The following is a 16,972-nucleotide window of genomic DNA, read 5'->3' as shown; positions in this document are numbered from 1 at the left end:
AGGATCACAGTTGTATTTATGTATCCCAACCCAGCAAGTTCCTCAGGAGAGGTGCTGACTATGACCTTTGCTTTTTCCTGACTTAACCTTTAGAAATTGCAGTGCAATTACTGCTTGCCTGTAAATCAGGAAAGCCTTGCAAGGCATGTTTCTGCCCCACAAAGCTTTCAGAATAGATGAATAAATGTGTTTTTTAAAATGCTTGCTCATCAGTTTTTCAAGTCCTGGTTCCTGAAGATGGCTTTCAGTGCTTGGTTTGAGACTACTCCTTGATGAAATTGTATTAATGAGGGCCTTTGATAAATCTGCTAGAATTTGATACGCCATGCCCCGGTTGTGTCGATTGCCTGAAAGCACAGATGCTGGGGGTAGCAGAGTGAAAGAGCTGCACTCCTAGTGTTGATAGTTGCCTCTCACTCGTGTTATTTTGCTTTTATTTTTTTGGATAAATATCCAGCTTGTCTGTCTACTGGAACACAGATAACACAGGCAAGTGAGCGTCTATCTAAACACCAAGTGTGATGCAGTACTTTGCTGCGGATCAACAGGTTTCTTTCAGTGAAGATTTCGAAAGCCAAATTTTGTGGAGTTTAACTATTAAAGGAAACATTTTTGTCCTGCAGCTAAGCGGATTTTAGGTTTAATCCATGGCCAGAAAGACAGGTGGATCTGTGAAGAAATGCAGATATACCTGTTGAGTGGAGATTGAGTGAAAGTAAGACTAGCTGTTTGAGGCATGAGTGGGCTGTATGAGTTCAGTCAGCCTCTAGCTTCTGTTGTAAGAGGTTGGATTTTGCCCAAATGGTGTCTGGCAACTTAGAGTGGGTGGAGAAGATCCCAACTGCTTGATGTTGTGGTGTCAACGTTTTTTAGGCAGTGGGTTTGTATCAGCAAGGCAGCTGTGTCACCAGAGAAATATGTGACATCTATCTCTCTCCCTGCCTGCCAGGTCCCTGCTGGCTGCGTGACAGGAGGTGAAAATAGGGCTGTAGCTTCTCTGCATCCTCTTCAGAAATGAACTGCCCCCAGGAGTGCTAGCCCTGCATAAAATGTAGTTTGCCCAGGCACGCCGACTGTAGCTGTGGCGCGGGAAGGGAACCCGGCCCGGGCTTACACAGGTTCTGGCCACAACGTGGTTGGTAGATAACCAGCTGCTGGTCTTTGCTGGTGGTCCCTTTGCTTCCTGGTGATCCTTAACAAAGCAAGACCCTTTTTGAAAGAGAGTTCAGGATTGCTTAGTTCTCAGTAGTGGTGCTTAGCTCCTTAGCGAGTTAAATCTAATAGGGAGAGACAGTAGCGTTTGGTTTCCCCACTTGAATTTTAAAACGAGACAAATGTGTTTTCAAGTAATTTTGCTGTAAATGAGTGGTTTCCTCTTCCTGTGTTCTGTCCAAGTGTATACCCCAACCTGATCACGCATGAAGGACACGTTGATTTTTGTGGACTTGTAGTACTGGCTGAATACTGTGCATACAGAAATGTTTGTTAATCTTTGAAGTGCAACTGCTGTGTCCTGAGCTTTTGTGTTTCTGGTGGGTTTATATGTATCAGGTTAATGAGCTTCACTGCAGACAAATTTTAAAGAACTTTTTTTCAGATGGCTGTGTGTCACTTCCTGATATGAAACTAGTACATGGCGGCACTGCATAGACTGCCTTCAGTGTTAGTTGCAGCTGTAGTATAATATTTACAAGCATAAGCAAATATTTGCCTGATTTAACTTCTTATAAAAAGTTTTATTTGGGAATTGGTGTGTGAGGGATTTACACATGCAGGCATATAAGCACTTAAGTGTTTTCATATTGACTTGTTCTAATTCTTCTAATTGACAGTAGACTGCTTTTCTGTTACACGTTTGTTTGCTAAATATTTTATTAGGAATACAGCTGATGGAACTACCTGTATTAAAAACATAATAAAAATGCACAGTAATAGGTTTTTCCATTTCAATCGCAGCTGTCATGGTTTGTGGTACTGTCAATCTGTCTTGTTTAATTCAGACCACGTGATAGGAACAGCCACATTGTGAGTGCTTGCTTCTTGTGGTTTGTAGCAAATTACATGAATACCGGAAGGTTAAAGATATGCATCCATTTATTTTACAATTTTCATTTAGAGGTTCATTTTTCTACCCTTTTCGAGGCAATTCAGAAACCCTTTAGTGCTGTCATCCTACTTGATGACAGACAAAGAAGCTGAATGGTGGAGTTAGACTGGTGTATTTTCACCCAGTGAGTTAACTGCAGAGCGAAGTGCCATGGGGTGCTGGGTGCTCTGGGCACAGCCAGTTCCTTCTGGTGTCTCGTAACCCTGGGCCCAACTTGTGGGCTTCCCCCCTTACTCATCAGAGTTACTTGTCAGAAATGTCTCAGACGAGACTGTCGTTTTGAATTTTAAAAATGAAATTATTTTTTTGGTTACTTTAATTAATTGGTGGCTTAAGGGGTTGCATCTTCAAGCACTGGTGCTGCTGCTCCCATGCCTGCTGAACTTGTCACTTGGCCTCTGTCTCCTGGCTGTTCCTTTCCTCTGTGTTATTGTAAAAGTCATGAAGGTGTACAAACCAGAGGACGACTTCAAAATGTTTGAGTATATAGTAAGGTTTGAGACTTTCTGTTTATTTGGCTTGGGTATGTTTTACTGGTTTGTAAAGTACCTCCATTAGTCATGCTGCCTCAGCCTTACTTAGATAACTTTTTTTGATCTTTTTGATGTTGAAGAGCAGGTGTTTTGTTTTTTTTTATTTTTTTTTTTTTAAACAGAATTGTAGTTTTCAATATATTTGTCTGTATGGGAAAGACCAAGCATCAAAGGCCTGAAAACGCATCTCACCAAGGTTGTGTTCAGGGATTTTTCAGATGCATTCAGACAGGAATTTGTTTGGGCTACCTGGTTCGTGTTGCAAAAAATCTTTTTAATTTTCATTATGATGCTTGGAAAGAGATTCTTTCTGTAAAATTCTTCATAAACAAGTTTCACCAAACAAACAAGTGCTATAACTTCCAGAGTGTGTTACCAACAGCTCTGTTTTCCTTAGGGTAGAAACATCTGTGCTCTTTTTTTTTTTTTTTTTTTTCCCTTGTGGACTCTTGCTTCCCCTTCCTGCTTTTCCCTGCTGCAGATCAGGCTGTTTGGGTTGTAGCGTTTGGAGCACCTCGATCTCTCTAGGTTTTTAGTGTTTTTCTTTCACTTCTCCTGAGATGGGTAAGCCCATGCGGCTGTGGGTTTTCTGGCAGCTCGCTCCTTTCCTCCGCCGTGGCGAGGCCTGCCCACCTCTGGGTCCGCTCCCGCAGCGGGAGGCCCGTTTGCTGCTGCCCCTGGCTCCTCTGTCTCACTCCTCGTGTCCCCCGAGGTGTCTCGGGAGCCAGGTGGGTGACGTGGAGGAAGCAGCAGCAGGAGGGATCCCGCTGACCTCACACGGCGCGGCGTGGTTATTCTAGGCCGGAGGTCTGATGCAGAAAATGTTTGAAAAACAACCCAAATGTATTCTTTCCAAGTAAGCACGTGCCTCAAACCCTTGATTTTTCTAAGTGTTCATATCCATTTTCATTAGGTCGAAAGATGTTTTGCCATCTGGATAAAATTGACCTTACCTGGTAAATGGAAAAGAATCAGTCTTTTTCTTTGGGAACCTCCCACTGTGTCCAAGAGCAACTTTCTGCAGCTACTCCAAGTTTCTTGGCTGCGGAGCTAGGACAGCTGTAGTCAGTACTCAAGCTTATCTAATCCCAGATTAATACAAAATATAGTAACAAATGAAGAAACAGGATATTGCTTGAGACAGTAAGCCCTGTGGTAGTGCAAATTATAGGTTGTTCTGGCCTTTCACATCTTGTGCAAAGAGTTCTCTCAAGTGAGCTGAGGTGTTGGATGAAGTTGGTTACACAACACATTCAGAAATCCAAACGGTCACTTTTTTGGGCTACATTCTGTTTTCTGAAAAGCTTTTAACTTCCTTGTCTGTGAGGAGGAGGAGGCAGGACTGGTAGAGTGACACTGTGCTGTGGCTTGGCTCCAGGTTAAGAGGACCCTGAGGTCAGTGGCATTAAGGGCTCTCGGGGCAACCAATTACCCTTAATGAAGATGATAGGATAAAAGCTCCAGAATTGCTTCTGAGGGCCTGATCCTGCCAATGCTGATGTTCTTGTAATAGATGACTAGTTCCATTGTGCAAAAAGATGAGCAGGTCTTGTCTTGGAAGGAGCTGTTCTGTGTCTTACATGCTTTTGAAAACCTCATCCAAGTCCTGCAGTTACACTGCCTACAGCTGTTGAAGAAATTGCCTCTCCTTTGCTGTGGCTGGTGGGTGTGGTTTGTGATTTTATTTTATTTTATTTTTTTTTCCCCATTTTGTGCAGTTTTGGGAAAGGTTGTGGAGTATTACTCTGCTATACAGTCAAAGCTTTCTCTTCCTGGCCACAGATCTGGGTCATTGCCAGACAGTGGCATGGCAGTATGCTGCCTACATGAGCTTTCACGTGGAAACGAGAACTGTAGGCTGACTCTTCTGGTTGGCCAGCTTCTCTTTACTGTATGTTTCTTCCCTTTTAGCTTCCTGGTTTGTTGGTGTGACCTTCCCTAAGAAGGCTAAGCACCCAGCTTCCCTCAGGATCCAGCAGCTGCTCAGAGAGTACTGAAGGCAAGGTAGTCGCAGAGTTCAAGCCCAGGTGCCACTTAGGCTTCTCCAACTTGCTCTGTTGCTGAAGACCTATACTGTCAAACTGTGTATGAGTATGGCTTCTGTAGTCCTGTCACTGAGCATCAGTAAAATCTAATGCTTATTACAGATTTTACTTTAAAAGCTTTAAAAGTTTTACTTTAAAAGTTTTACTTTAAAAGTTGCCTCTCTGTATTCTCTTTTTTCATAACTTATTACAGTGCCAAACAGTATACAAAGTCCTTTGCTGTAAAGGCTGTGTAGGGTTTTGCTAGTTTATGGCAGTGGCAGTTTCGGTCATCTGTACTTCGGTTCGCTTGAACCCTGGTGCGTAAATACTGTGTCTGATGTCATCTGCTGCCGAGGCAGTTTTCTCTCATCTCTGGAATATCTATGTATTCTGTCATATTTGTACACATAGCACTGCTTTCACTAGAGAGGTGCTTTGGGATGGTTGTGCATTTAAAAAAAAAAAAAAAAAAAAGAAAAAAGAAAAAGCTCTTTGACATACTTGTGTAAACTTTGTCAGTTACGTTTTTAAAATAAATAATGGATGGGCTCCTCTTACTTCCTTGTCAATGCCTGAGTTCAGTATTTCGCCCTGGAAGAGCTGTGAATGGTTTAATTAACAGCCAAAGCAGAGCTCTGGGAGGCAGGTGTTTGGATTGTGTAGGAGTTTGCTGATAACAGTCTTCATTAGAGAGGAAGCCCACAGCTTTGATCTATGCTATTGGCAGATAAAGGTTTTCGGGTTCCTTTTTTTGTGACATGCTAGGGTGTACAGAGAGAATATGAAGGTGCACATTCATATTAAATTTGCAACTTTTTTCCTTTGTTTTATTTTAGAAATAAAATTGCTTCAGGTACAATTTTGACTTGCTTCCTTTAAAATAAAACTTCAGGCTTCTTCCTGTAAAATCTTTCCACCAGCTTTTTTCCTGTCTTCCTTATATCTCTACCTGTGTTTATATGTTGTTCGTATCTTGAAGCCCAGTAGACTTAGAATCCAGTAGAGCTGTTTTCTGGGACACAGTGGGTATATGAGAGAGATCTAGTTAGATGATATGGGTATAATCAAAGTGCAGTATTCCTTTTCCCCTTCACTTCAGCGTATAGCGTATTTGCATTCTGCAGTTGGCACAGAGATCATTGATCAAGCGTTAGCACTGTCCTCTCGTCAAAAATTCACCCCTTATTATCTGAGACTGCTTTGATCTGGTATGCATAAACTAGATACGCTCTTTTCTTTGGGGAAATAAAAATAAGGAGGGAAGCTGCCCTGAATTGCTGTGTGAATTAACCTAAAGTAGGTTACTTGGTGTCATGCAGGAGTATTTCCAATTTATACATAGGTACAAAAGTAATAAGCTTATTCTATCATGAATTAATGTATAACTATCCTGTATAATTATGTCACCACATTTAATGGGTAAATTTTTAAGAGTTTTCCTAATGGTGCATTACTGAGATGCTAAGTTTTAGCACTGAATAAACTAGTAATACTTTATTTTCTTTTTCCTCTTTTAATAGAGATCCTCGACCAACCAACCAACGTGTCAACAAGCATGTAAATAATGATGCCTATCTTCGGGTTCAAAACCTGACTATCTTAGTCAGAAACATTAAGACTTACTATCAGGTGAGACTTCTGCTCATTGATCTGTGGTGATTGCTATAAATTTTTGACTGGTGCAGTGGCTGGTGGCTCGAAAAGAAGCTTGCAACAGGAAGTGGGGAGGAAACTGGGAGAAAATTGTGCTTCTGTAAAAGTACTTTCAGCCATGCTTTCCTTTTGAAATGACAGTATAGCCACATTCTCGCTCTCATGGCCAGAGGCTGCCTCCCTGCCCCCTCTTTTTTAAAGAAGAAATTGTACTTGGAAGCTGTGCTAGCACTTGGAGATGCATGTAGTAAAAAGGCTCTTTTGTGGTGGGGTTGTGGGGTGTGTATGTGAAGGGGTTTTCTGAAATTAGGATAATGTTTTTCCGTATAGAACTTGTTTAAAACAAATAACCTTTTCTTAAAGGGACTGCCAGCAAATAAATAGTTATGAAGAAATGTCTTTAAGGCTAGAATATAAACCCCAAATTTGATATGCTGTTAATCAGGAAAAATAAATTTGTGCTTATCTTGCAGGTAGACTTATGCTGTGTACCTATTTTTAGGTGTTAAAGCAGTTGTTTGTTTTGAACTCTTTCCCTAAGAGACTTAACTGCAAGAGTGACTGCAAATTCTCACAAATAGTGTGCTTCTTGGGCAACATCCTTGAACTGGCTGTCAGTGTTCCTCTACTGTAGTATTGCTCCCCAAAAACCAGGGTGGTGATAGCTGAGCACTTTTGCACTTAGGTACGTGTTGAATGCTGCTGGAAAGCCATAGGAGTGAATTCAGTTACTCTAAATAGAATTTCTGTATACACACTGTTGTGTATATTTAGACTTTTTAGTGAGAGGGGTAACAGTTCTACTGTTCCCTTTTACACAGCTTTTGCCAGATTTGAATGCTGTGCAGTATAAGCCAGGCTGAAACCACTGACTGTTAAAATGCTCCTCTGCATATGTGTCTCAGTCATATAATGGAAAAAACAACTAAACTGTAGGAGTTGATATCAGCGTGCTCATCCTGGACACTTAATCTTTTCTGTACAAAGCCAATGCACAGTCTCTTCCATATGTCTTCAAAATACAGAAGAGATGTAACGCTTAACTACAGTAGTGCTTTTTGATACCGTTCTTTTCCAGAGCTTGCCTACTACTATTCCACATTATTGCCTCTACTTTGCTCTCTGCTTCTGGACTTGCTTAGAGAAATGTAAAAGAGAGAGGGACTTCTGAAAAAGTCGGATGAGGTGGATGACTCATCTGTGTGCAAGTTCCAGCATCCTGCTAGAAAAATGAAGTGTGTAACTCAGGTTTGAGATGATTTAGGAGAGTATCGTGTATTTCTGAAGACACTTGACCTGTATCTTGATTGTTGAGAACTGGAGATGCTGATGCAGTGTGATGTCATTCTTGAGACATGTGATTTCTAAAGGGAAATTCCATTTGGTCATAACTAGAGGCTGAAGCTTTTTTTTTGTTTGTTACCCACTGAACAGTGTAAATGTATATGGAGTCTACAAGTAAAAAGGACCGTGTTTAAGGGCAGGACAGGACTAGTCTGTCTTCTTCTCTCTTCACCCCTACAAGATTTACAATCTGAGAGTTTGGTTCTTTAGGTGTTGAAATGCTAAAGCTTTTTATTCATGCGAGTTCTTTGTCTTGGAGCTGATATGACCTCTTTTAAGAGTACCTGAAGAGAGATCAGGGTTAGGAAAGAAAAGTGATTCAGAATCATGTGGTGTGTTGCTTGGTGTCTTGTTGACCTACCCGTTGAGCTGTGTAATCATAATCCAATAAAGCTAGCAACAACTAGAATAGGTTAAAACACAGAGTTTTCAGTGAGAAACAGTAGTTGAGGCTTTTGCAGTAGCAGGCATAACAGTGATGCTTCTGTTGTAGTCCAGAAACTAAGTACGATGAACCTTGCTCCCTGAAGACTATATGTACTGTATATAAACCAAGCAGTCATGAGAGACTGTCATTCTTTGCGTTTGATCCTGAAAATGTGTAATTACCACACAGCTTAGAATAAAAATAACTTCTTTTTTTTTTTTTTTCTGATAACATTATATAAGAAACTTATTTGTCCTTGTCACAATCACATCTTCAGGGCAAATCCCAGGTCTTTATGCTAATCTGAGATACCCTTTCACGTGGTGGTGTGCAGCCTTCAACTCCCTGTAGTCTGGGAGCAGTTAAGGCTATCTGCTGTAACCGAGCTCTGTGTGTGATTGATGCTGAGCGTAACGTTACATCTGTACTAATGTCTCTGTTAAATATTTGGAGAGTTTCTTGTGTTTTATTTTAGAATTTGATATAAGTAGATTTTACTAGTGTTTGCAACATGCAACCAAATGGATGCTTTGGAATATATTAAATATTGTTAGGCCTCTTATCTCCTGAATATTAGAGATTTTTTTTTTTTTTTGTAATAGGTTAAAGTTGTGGGCATTTGTTTGATGAAGTAGTACTAATACGTTATCTTCAGTTAAAACAAGGATAATGTCTTACTGACTGAAAACACGCGATCAAATTGCGGAGGGAGGTGGTGGGGGGAAGTTCCTGACAAACAATAGAAACACAATTTTGCTGCTTCCTCAAGAGGAACAGAAGCTTTAAAGATACAGTGTTGGCCTTGATTTTCTAAATTCCCTTTCACTTAATGCACCCAAATCAAGGTAATGGCTGTTACTGAATTTGGTAGATCAGGTCTCCTAGAATTAGGAAAACCATGCCACCTCATGCTTTATTGAAGGACACTGGTAGGTATGAAAGAATACTCGCCCCTCTCTGTACTGCACGGGAAATGATCAAGAATATGAAGTGGCTACTAAAATTAACTCTGATACTCAGAAGCTAGCTGGCATTTCTGATCATATAATTGTCTAGCATAATCTGTGTATTCTCCACAGTGTTGGGGCTTTCCTGATTTCTTAGGCTGAGGGTTTGTGCTGGGAATGACTGAACAAACCAGGTTATTGGTGAAATTTGGCTTGGATTTGAGCTATAAAGATCAGTTCCTATTGGTGCTTCAGCAGACATAACTTGGGAGGGGTAAATGCAGTGGGGAAGCCTTTTTTTCCAGTTCAAATAACATCCAATTTTTCGAAGTTTGTGAACTGAATTTGTTCATTAACAACTTTCTGAAGAGTTGCCTTCTCACAACCTTCAGCTGCATAAAACTGGACTGCTGGTGGCTACTAGGAAAAGCATTGTGTCAAGACTCACAAAATGGAGGTTTTGGTGCTTGGGTCTTTTTTTTTTTTTTTTTAATTGGGTATGTAATGTCTGTTACTGGTGGCAGCAGACAATATCTCTGCATTTCCCACTCGCAGCAGTTGCACCTTTGCAGGTCTTACTGGCTTGAGAGGCCCCTCTTCTGAATCCAGGCAAATGACTCATTTTGCTGTGAGATTTCATGAGCATTCAAGAGAATCTGACATTAATTGCATTTAATAACTGTTACAGCACTGGTTCGCTAGAGAAATGGTTGGTCGTAAAACTTCTGGAATTGGTGCCATATCTTGGAAAAGGGCTGAGCCTGGCAGAACGTGTTTATTGCTCAGTGTGAGTTTTATGTGTCTCTTCTTGCTCTGACTGAATTCAGACATTTGGCTGTCTCTTAAACTGGAATTCAGAATGGTTTTGTAGGGAATAGTTTAGTACAGAGAATTACTGTCAGTAACTACAGTGAGGGTGTTGATTAAAGGGGTCAATAGAAAACTGAGTGTATTGGAGAAGAGATGCTTATCCACTTCTCACTGATGCAGGTGTTGTGCATCCTGGTCAAAGGATGAAGTTTTTACCCTGTACTGCAGTTAACCAATGTATATGGAACAGCTGGACCTCCAGCTGCTGCCTTGTGTTGATAACATAGTAGTGAATGTTGGTCCTTAAGCACTGGCTAGCCCAGTGCAACACAAAATTATTTTGCTAGTCCTGAGCTTTGCTTTCACTTTGAAATGCTTCCATTGAGCTCCAATAAGGCTTATCTACTGGTCCAATTAAATTGGCTTGAATATAGTTCAGGTGTGAGTACTGCAAGACTGGACCATGTTTGGCTTCACTGAAATATGCACTCTTGACCCTTGTTGACAGTGAGTTGTTATAGCTTTCACTCCCCAGGGCCTTGTGCTTCTTTTCAAAATGATGATTAATCCCAGCTGTGGCAACTATCTGCATAATGGTGTGGCACTGTCCCTGTTTCTGGCAGAGTTTGCAGGCAATGTTTAAAAAAAAAAAAAAAAAAAAACCAAACAAACAAAAAAACCCAACCCCAAACAAAACAAAAACCCCCTACCTCCTTAAGCTGCAGTGACCTGTGCAAGAGCTACTGTTGGTGCTGCTCCTGTCACTTCTGATGATGGAAGAAGCAAAGCTAGGAAATTTGAGGGCTGTTGGCCTATCCCTTTGCTGTGGGGAATATTTAAAACCTGTAGGTGCTGGTACTTGAAGCGTCCAAGGAAGAGCAGCTGCCCTGATGTCTACAACACTTGGGGAACATGCTCAGAGCTAGAGAGTTTTGGAGGAGGCCTAAGGCAGGCTGACAGGGAAAGCTTGAAGTGGCTTTGTCCTTTCTCTGCTCATGTGTAAACCTTTGGTTTTAGGGTTTTTCTAAGGAATTAAAAATCACTTTGATATCAGCTTATAAAAAAAAATAAACTTATGAAAGGATCTCCTTTGATGTCATCTAGTTTCCTAACATTTAAAAATGTCAGTAATCACTCCAACAGTATATACTGCGCTCTCAAGCAAAAATTCCTACCACTTAAATGAAAAACTCTAGGTTGATAGAGAGAAGAAGCAAAAATTATTCTGATCATCCCTTGGCTAGTCCCTGCATGGTTATTATGGCCACATCTGGAGTATGTGGATGAGAAATGCTGTTGGAAGAAATGCTGCAATGTGGTCATGGCTGTATTTTTGTTGCCTGTATTTCCAGCAGTTGTGGCCACTAAATACCTAGCAGATTGTTTCATGTTTCTAAATAGGTTAGAAATATCTCATAATTAAAAAAAAAAAAAGATCGTACTGAGAGTTCTGAAACCAGATGTGACTGTGTGGCTTGTGCAGCTTCAATAAGAAACTCATAACCCTTAGCATTTACATTAAAGTGGGGGTGTGGGGGGAGTAAAGATTAAACCATTCACTGAATTTTTAGAGATTTCGTATCACCACAAATCCTACTTTCCCCACCTAAACTCACTTAGCTGGGCTCAGAGATAATGATGAGTGAGAGTGCCTTACTTTTAAGGCATGTTTCTTCAGACTCGTGTCCTTCTTTTATTTGACTGCTCCGTATTTGTGTAAAACAAATACAAACAGCAGGGTTTTTATCAGGCACGTTAAAGGGAGTTAGCTGCCTGTGAGTTTGGCTGTTGCTGTGAGCAGTTTGGCACGGGGGCTGCTACAGTGCTGCGTTTCTGGCCTCTGGAAAAGAGAAACCGTTTTGCTTTGAAGCTGCAGCAAAAGCTGCTTCTGGTGGGCCAGCAAGGATCTTGCAATACCAGTAACTTCCAGATCAATAAACAACTCTTGCTTCTGTTTTTGAAGCATTAAGCATTGAGTCAGGTTTAGAGCTCTTGACTGGACTGCAAAAAGGAATTCAGACTTGAAGCGCCAGATTTGGGCACAAGTTATGAGCTGGCAACTGTACTCCATCTATAAATAAAGTTCTGGAAGTAGTAATGTCCTCTTCTGTGAGTTGAAATCTTTCCCTACAGGGCAGGCTAATTCTAGTGGGCTAGTAATCCAGTCCTTAGCAAAGTAAGCACCAAAATGCTAGACTTGCACATAAATGTGCACGCTCTGAAGTCAAAAAGCATTCCTCTGTTCTGAGGGAGAGAGTTTGTACCCACAATGACCTACTGAATTAGGTGATAAAATAAACTTTTTTTTGCTAGCCTTGTCCATTTGGTGTGTTAAACTATAATACATCTGGGTGACTGCTTTGTTTTGATTCCTGCTCCCTAGAAGTCTTAATTTAACAACTTGTTTTAAGGGAGACCTTTCCTCGTCTTGAGCTTTAAATTCCAAGATTACTAACCAAGAATGTTTGCTTTCTTGAGGAAGATACAAGAAACTTTGACAGATAAGCTCTTTCCGATTCAAATACTTTGCTGATCTCGTGCACTTTTAAGAATATGTTCTCTCCCTTTTCTGTACAGTTGAGTAGGCTACATACATAGTCTCCTGAATTGTTTCTGCTTTGGGAATTGTGGTGTTGTACCTACCAAAGGTAGCTTGCATATTCTTGTGGCCTGATGTTGCAGCTGCATGTGGAAACAATGGTGAGCAGCTGCTGAAGCTCTCATAGTAATTTTTTTTTTTTTTCACAAGTGTATAGTGAATAAGTTAGTATGACAAATAAGTTAGTACTAAGGTACAATTGCAGAGATGCTTTGTGTTTCAGTGGGGCAGTGGGCTAGGACTGAGGAGATACTGCCACTCAGGCATGACCTAGAGTAGAATCTGATTAGCTCTGTATTTGTTTCCACTCTTCTTCTTCATTTGACTGCCATAGTTAGTCTAAACTTGCTACAGGCAAATACTGTCTGTATGTATTTATACAGTACTTGCCTTAATGAGGACTTCTTGATTCTGCAGTGACAAAAATGTTCTGAGTTAGGTTATCTGTCCTGCAGCAGCATGATCATAAGACATGAAGGTTGCATGTAAGACTGGTATTGTGAAGATATTCAGTTGCTGCAGTGGTGGCTACAAGGCAAGGGAAGGACTGACCTTGGTACAGATGTTCTGGGAAATGCTGAACTGGTGATGTTAGTCCCTGATTTAGTCTTTCACCTGAAAATAGTGGTGCCACTCTGCTGCAAGTGGAACGAACATAAGAACAATCACAAAGATCATGGTTGTTTTGCATAGGTCCTGTTACCAAGCATTTTGGTGAGAAGCAGGTGGAGACAGGTGACTCATCACTACCAGCCAGACTGTCTGATGCTTTTTAGTGAAAATTGTCTTGCTCATTTCCAGAAGAACTAGACAAAACAAATATTTCTGCTGCAAAGAGGTCAGTTGGAGTAGTATTCCCAGGTTGGTGAAAGCTACCATTTCAGGTGGCTAGTAGCATGCTGTTGGACACCTGCTTGAGATTACTGGCTGTGATTCCAGGATGCATTTCAGCTGATACATTGAATTATGTCTGGAAGTTTAAGGGAGGACTGAGCTTAGAGACATATTTTTTCCCCTGAGGCTCCACATGCATTTTAATATGGCACGGAATAGTGACCTCAAACAGATGGAAGAGAATAGATTGGCTTTTAAACTACTTTTATTGCCTGTAATTTCCTGGAGCTAGAATATGGGAAAGGGCAGAATAGGCTGGCATGTGTCTGTTTTGCTTAATAAGCTAGAGGGGTGTGAAGTCATTGTGCAGACAAATGAAGAAACGGAGCCAAGAAGGGAGAGGAGCAGTGTCCTAAAATTTGGAGGCAAACGGAGGTGACCTGTAAATATAAAATATATGGAATATAAAATAGTATGGAATAGCTGTTTAGTTCCCATGCAGACATGTTAATTGAAAACAATTCTTGGGATGTCTGAAATACAGGAGGCATCTACTGTGTCCTTTATAAGGCTTAAAAAAATACAATGTGAGAGTGTATGTGGCTTTTCTTAATGAAAGCTAAAACCTACTGTTAATCTCCTAGGCTATTTCTGTGATAACTAAGGCTGAAGTCACAAGGTAGTTCAGTCCTCTACTACATAGATATTTTTGGATAGTTTAGGATGTAAGTCACTGTTCAGATAGTCTCACTGGCCAGCTGTGTTCAGTCCTGCTGTCTAGATTTCAGGCAAATATCCCATTTTTGTCAGCTGAAACTTTGCGAAGGAGGGAACTAAGTTTCATAGAGCCTACCAATTTTGGGCAAGTTAGAAAATAGCCTGCGTGCCACTTGTAGCTGAAAATAGCTTTGAGATTTATTTTTGCTAAAATATAATAAATGAAGGTTAAAGATTGCTTTATTGCTTGTATTTCTGTAATGAAATCCATGTCATTTGAGTCCTTTTCATTAAAAAGTCTTTAAGGAGACAAGAAGATGAATTCCACAAATGTATAAATTATGATTGCAAAACAAACCTCCTAATTGCATACGGGTTCCCAAAGCAAATAAATTCTGCTTTTTAATGGCAGGTAGCAAGTGAAAGGGATTTATGTTCTTATTTATTTGCATGTTATGTCTGTGAAAGTGTTGTTTAATCCAGTGTGGCTTTTACTGAGGATATTGTCGCGTGCTGTGTTGTGGGACATTGGATTCATTCAGTCTGCAGTTTTGCTCTTACACAGCCGGGACTCTGGGTTAAGGTTTGGTGTCAAGGCTTGTTCCCATCAGTTCCAGTGACATCTGTGACCTGCGGTGCAGAGTGAGCAAAGGTGTCTCTCTGTGCCTCTAACTCAGCTGGCCTTGGCTTTCTGCACCAACAGCATTGTAATTAGCTTTTGTTACAAAGGTCTGTAATGACCTATCACCTTTTTGTGTGCTGCTTTTTTTTAATGACTTTTTAGACCTGTAAGCAATTCTTCCACAGTGTGTTTTCATGTGGTGCTTATTTGTTTTGGAGGAGTGATTACCAGTTCTGTAAATGTGTGAGAGATTTTGGGTAGAGCATTGTATCGAAATGCAGAATTGTATTTGCTTCTGAAAACAAAATGTGGTTTGGATTGTAGAGGTCTGCTCAAGCTTACGTTGACTTCTAGTACTTCGGGCAAATGTGAATGCTCTTGGGCCAAGAAACAGGCGTGGGGGTTGTGGAGTTACCTACCCTGCTTACGAATGATGGGATTTACCCTTCTGAGCAGGTCTCTGGAGCTGAGGAAGGAACAGACCTGGGGACAGGAGGAAGCTTTGGTGTGCTAGTTTCTTTGCTGAAGACAAACCACAGGAAAGGGTGTTTTTCTTGCCTTACATGGTGTATGGACTTTATGCCAGCACAAATTAGGGAAGGCACCTGCTCATGAGTGCACAGAAATTGAAATTATGTCATTTAGCTTGCTGTCACATGCATATATGTCCCATTTGCAAATAAGTTGTTTTTTAGAAGGAATGACTTAAAAAACAAAAAACAACAATAACAAAAAAAAAAAAAAAAAAAACCAAACTCTGCAGAGCAAATAAAGCAGCAAATTCATGTGTGTGTAGACTGTACTTTAAGCAGAATGACTTCATTTTTATAGTTGTTTGAGTATAAGCTGTGTGTGAACTGGTGCCTCTCCTGTTTCCCATTATGATTAAGAGATGGAGCTGAAGTGTTTAAATTCTGCTGGGTCCTCATATGGCCAGTAAAAGTGCCTAAATAAAAATCTGCTCAGCGGACTGAAATAGCCCCTGTGGAGCTGTCAGTGTCTGTTCTCTTTCATAATTAACATTATTAAAAGTCTCTAGATGTTTATTTAATTTGTTTTTTAGACTTAGAATGACATTGTTGATGCCTGTTAAGTGATCAAGGTAACGGTGATAGACATCTGCTCCTTTGGGGGCTGGTAGAAAAGACTTGTGGTCTTTGCACAAAGGAAGGATACTGTATGAATTCCATTTAAATATCCTCCTGTCCTGTTAAAATGATTGTGAGTTATTAATAATTTTGAAATACGATAGGTGGTGGTGTTCTGCTAGAAAGTCACCTTTACTTACCTGATGTTAAAGAAATGATTTCTAAAACATCTAAGTTGTTTGCTGTAAGGTTGAGAAGCAAAAGAAGAAAGATAAATTTTCTGTAACACTTTAAAGAGTTGTTTTGTTGTTGATGTTGTTTTTTATGGTGATCCCATCTATAATATATCCACTGGAAGAGTATTTGTAAGGGAGTGCAGCATCAAATTTCTATTGCAGAAAGACCTGCAGTTGGTGCACAGTGTGTTAGAAGGGAGGGTGGTACTGAGGTTAATGTCTGGTTTATTTTGGAGCAGCTGTGTTACAGTAAAGCTAGGTGGCTGGAGTCCTATGGGAGGCATAAGCATTTAATGCTAGAAACTGGAAGGAGGTGAGTTTAAGTTTTGATATTAAATACGGAATTAATATGTATGTTAAAAGGCTCATTTATCAGGATGCAGGTTCCAAAGAAACAGAATCAGTCTTGAGAAGTAGTAACCTTAAAAGTAACTTTAAAAAAAAAAATCCCAAACCCAAACGCTTCTAATTTGACTAGTTACCTGTTTGAGTTCCTTGAAGACTGTAGTTATGTCAAAGCAGAACTGCAGTTTAACTGCAAGGAGTTGCCTTTTAACGTCATAAATATCTTAAGGTCACTTCTTCAATTTTGGTCTTCCAGAAAGTGGGGGAAAACCCCCCAACAACCAATCAAAACCCCCCCCACCCTGTGTTCTGTGTTTTCCTGAACATGAGATAGCTGTGCATCAGTATTGAAGCTTTGTCTTTGTTTTTAAGGTTTGTGGCAAATACTTAACCAAACAGCATGTGGATGTATCTTTACAGTTTTACATGCAGAAAGGAATGAGTCTGTAGTACAGGACCACAAAAGCTGACATTATTATAAGCCTTGTTTACACTTCAGTGCTCTGGCGCTTAGTCTAGCTCTCAGCTTCCAGTCATGCAGAAGAAACTAAACCAGAATGCTTGGGTTTAATTCTCCAACTTGGTTGAGCTGTCCTGCATTTCTTCCAGTAGGCATTTCCTTTGTAGCCTGAGCCAAAACCCTGATTGGAAAGGTGATTTTGATCTCCCTTTTTCACTTAGCC

General features: G+C 40.5%; 1 protein-coding gene across 4 annotated transcripts in view; it reads left to right on the top strand.

The window, feature by feature from the left end:
• Positions 1-16,972, top strand: part of CCDC88C (coiled-coil domain containing 88C) — a 101,013-nt gene that overhangs the window by 3,224 nt on the left and 80,817 nt on the right. For all 4 annotated transcript variants that reach the window (XM_042791100.1, XM_042791101.1, XM_042791099.1 and 1 more), the window contains exon 3: positions 6,188-6,296. In XM_042791100.1, the coding sequence (XP_042647034.1) occupies positions 6,188-6,296 (109 nt within the window). The remainder of the gene's footprint in view (positions 1-6,187; positions 6,297-16,972) is intronic.

This window comes from Tyto alba, unplaced genomic scaffold, assembly GCF_018691265.1.
Source record: "Tyto alba isolate M040663 unplaced genomic scaffold, T.alba_DEE_v4.0 Super-Scaffold_18, whole genome shotgun sequence".
Classification (NCBI taxonomy): domain Eukaryota; kingdom Metazoa; phylum Chordata; class Aves; order Strigiformes; family Tytonidae; genus Tyto; species Tyto alba.
The sequence above is the reverse complement of the archived record's forward strand: the minus strand, read 5'-3'. Positions and strand labels throughout refer to the sequence as shown.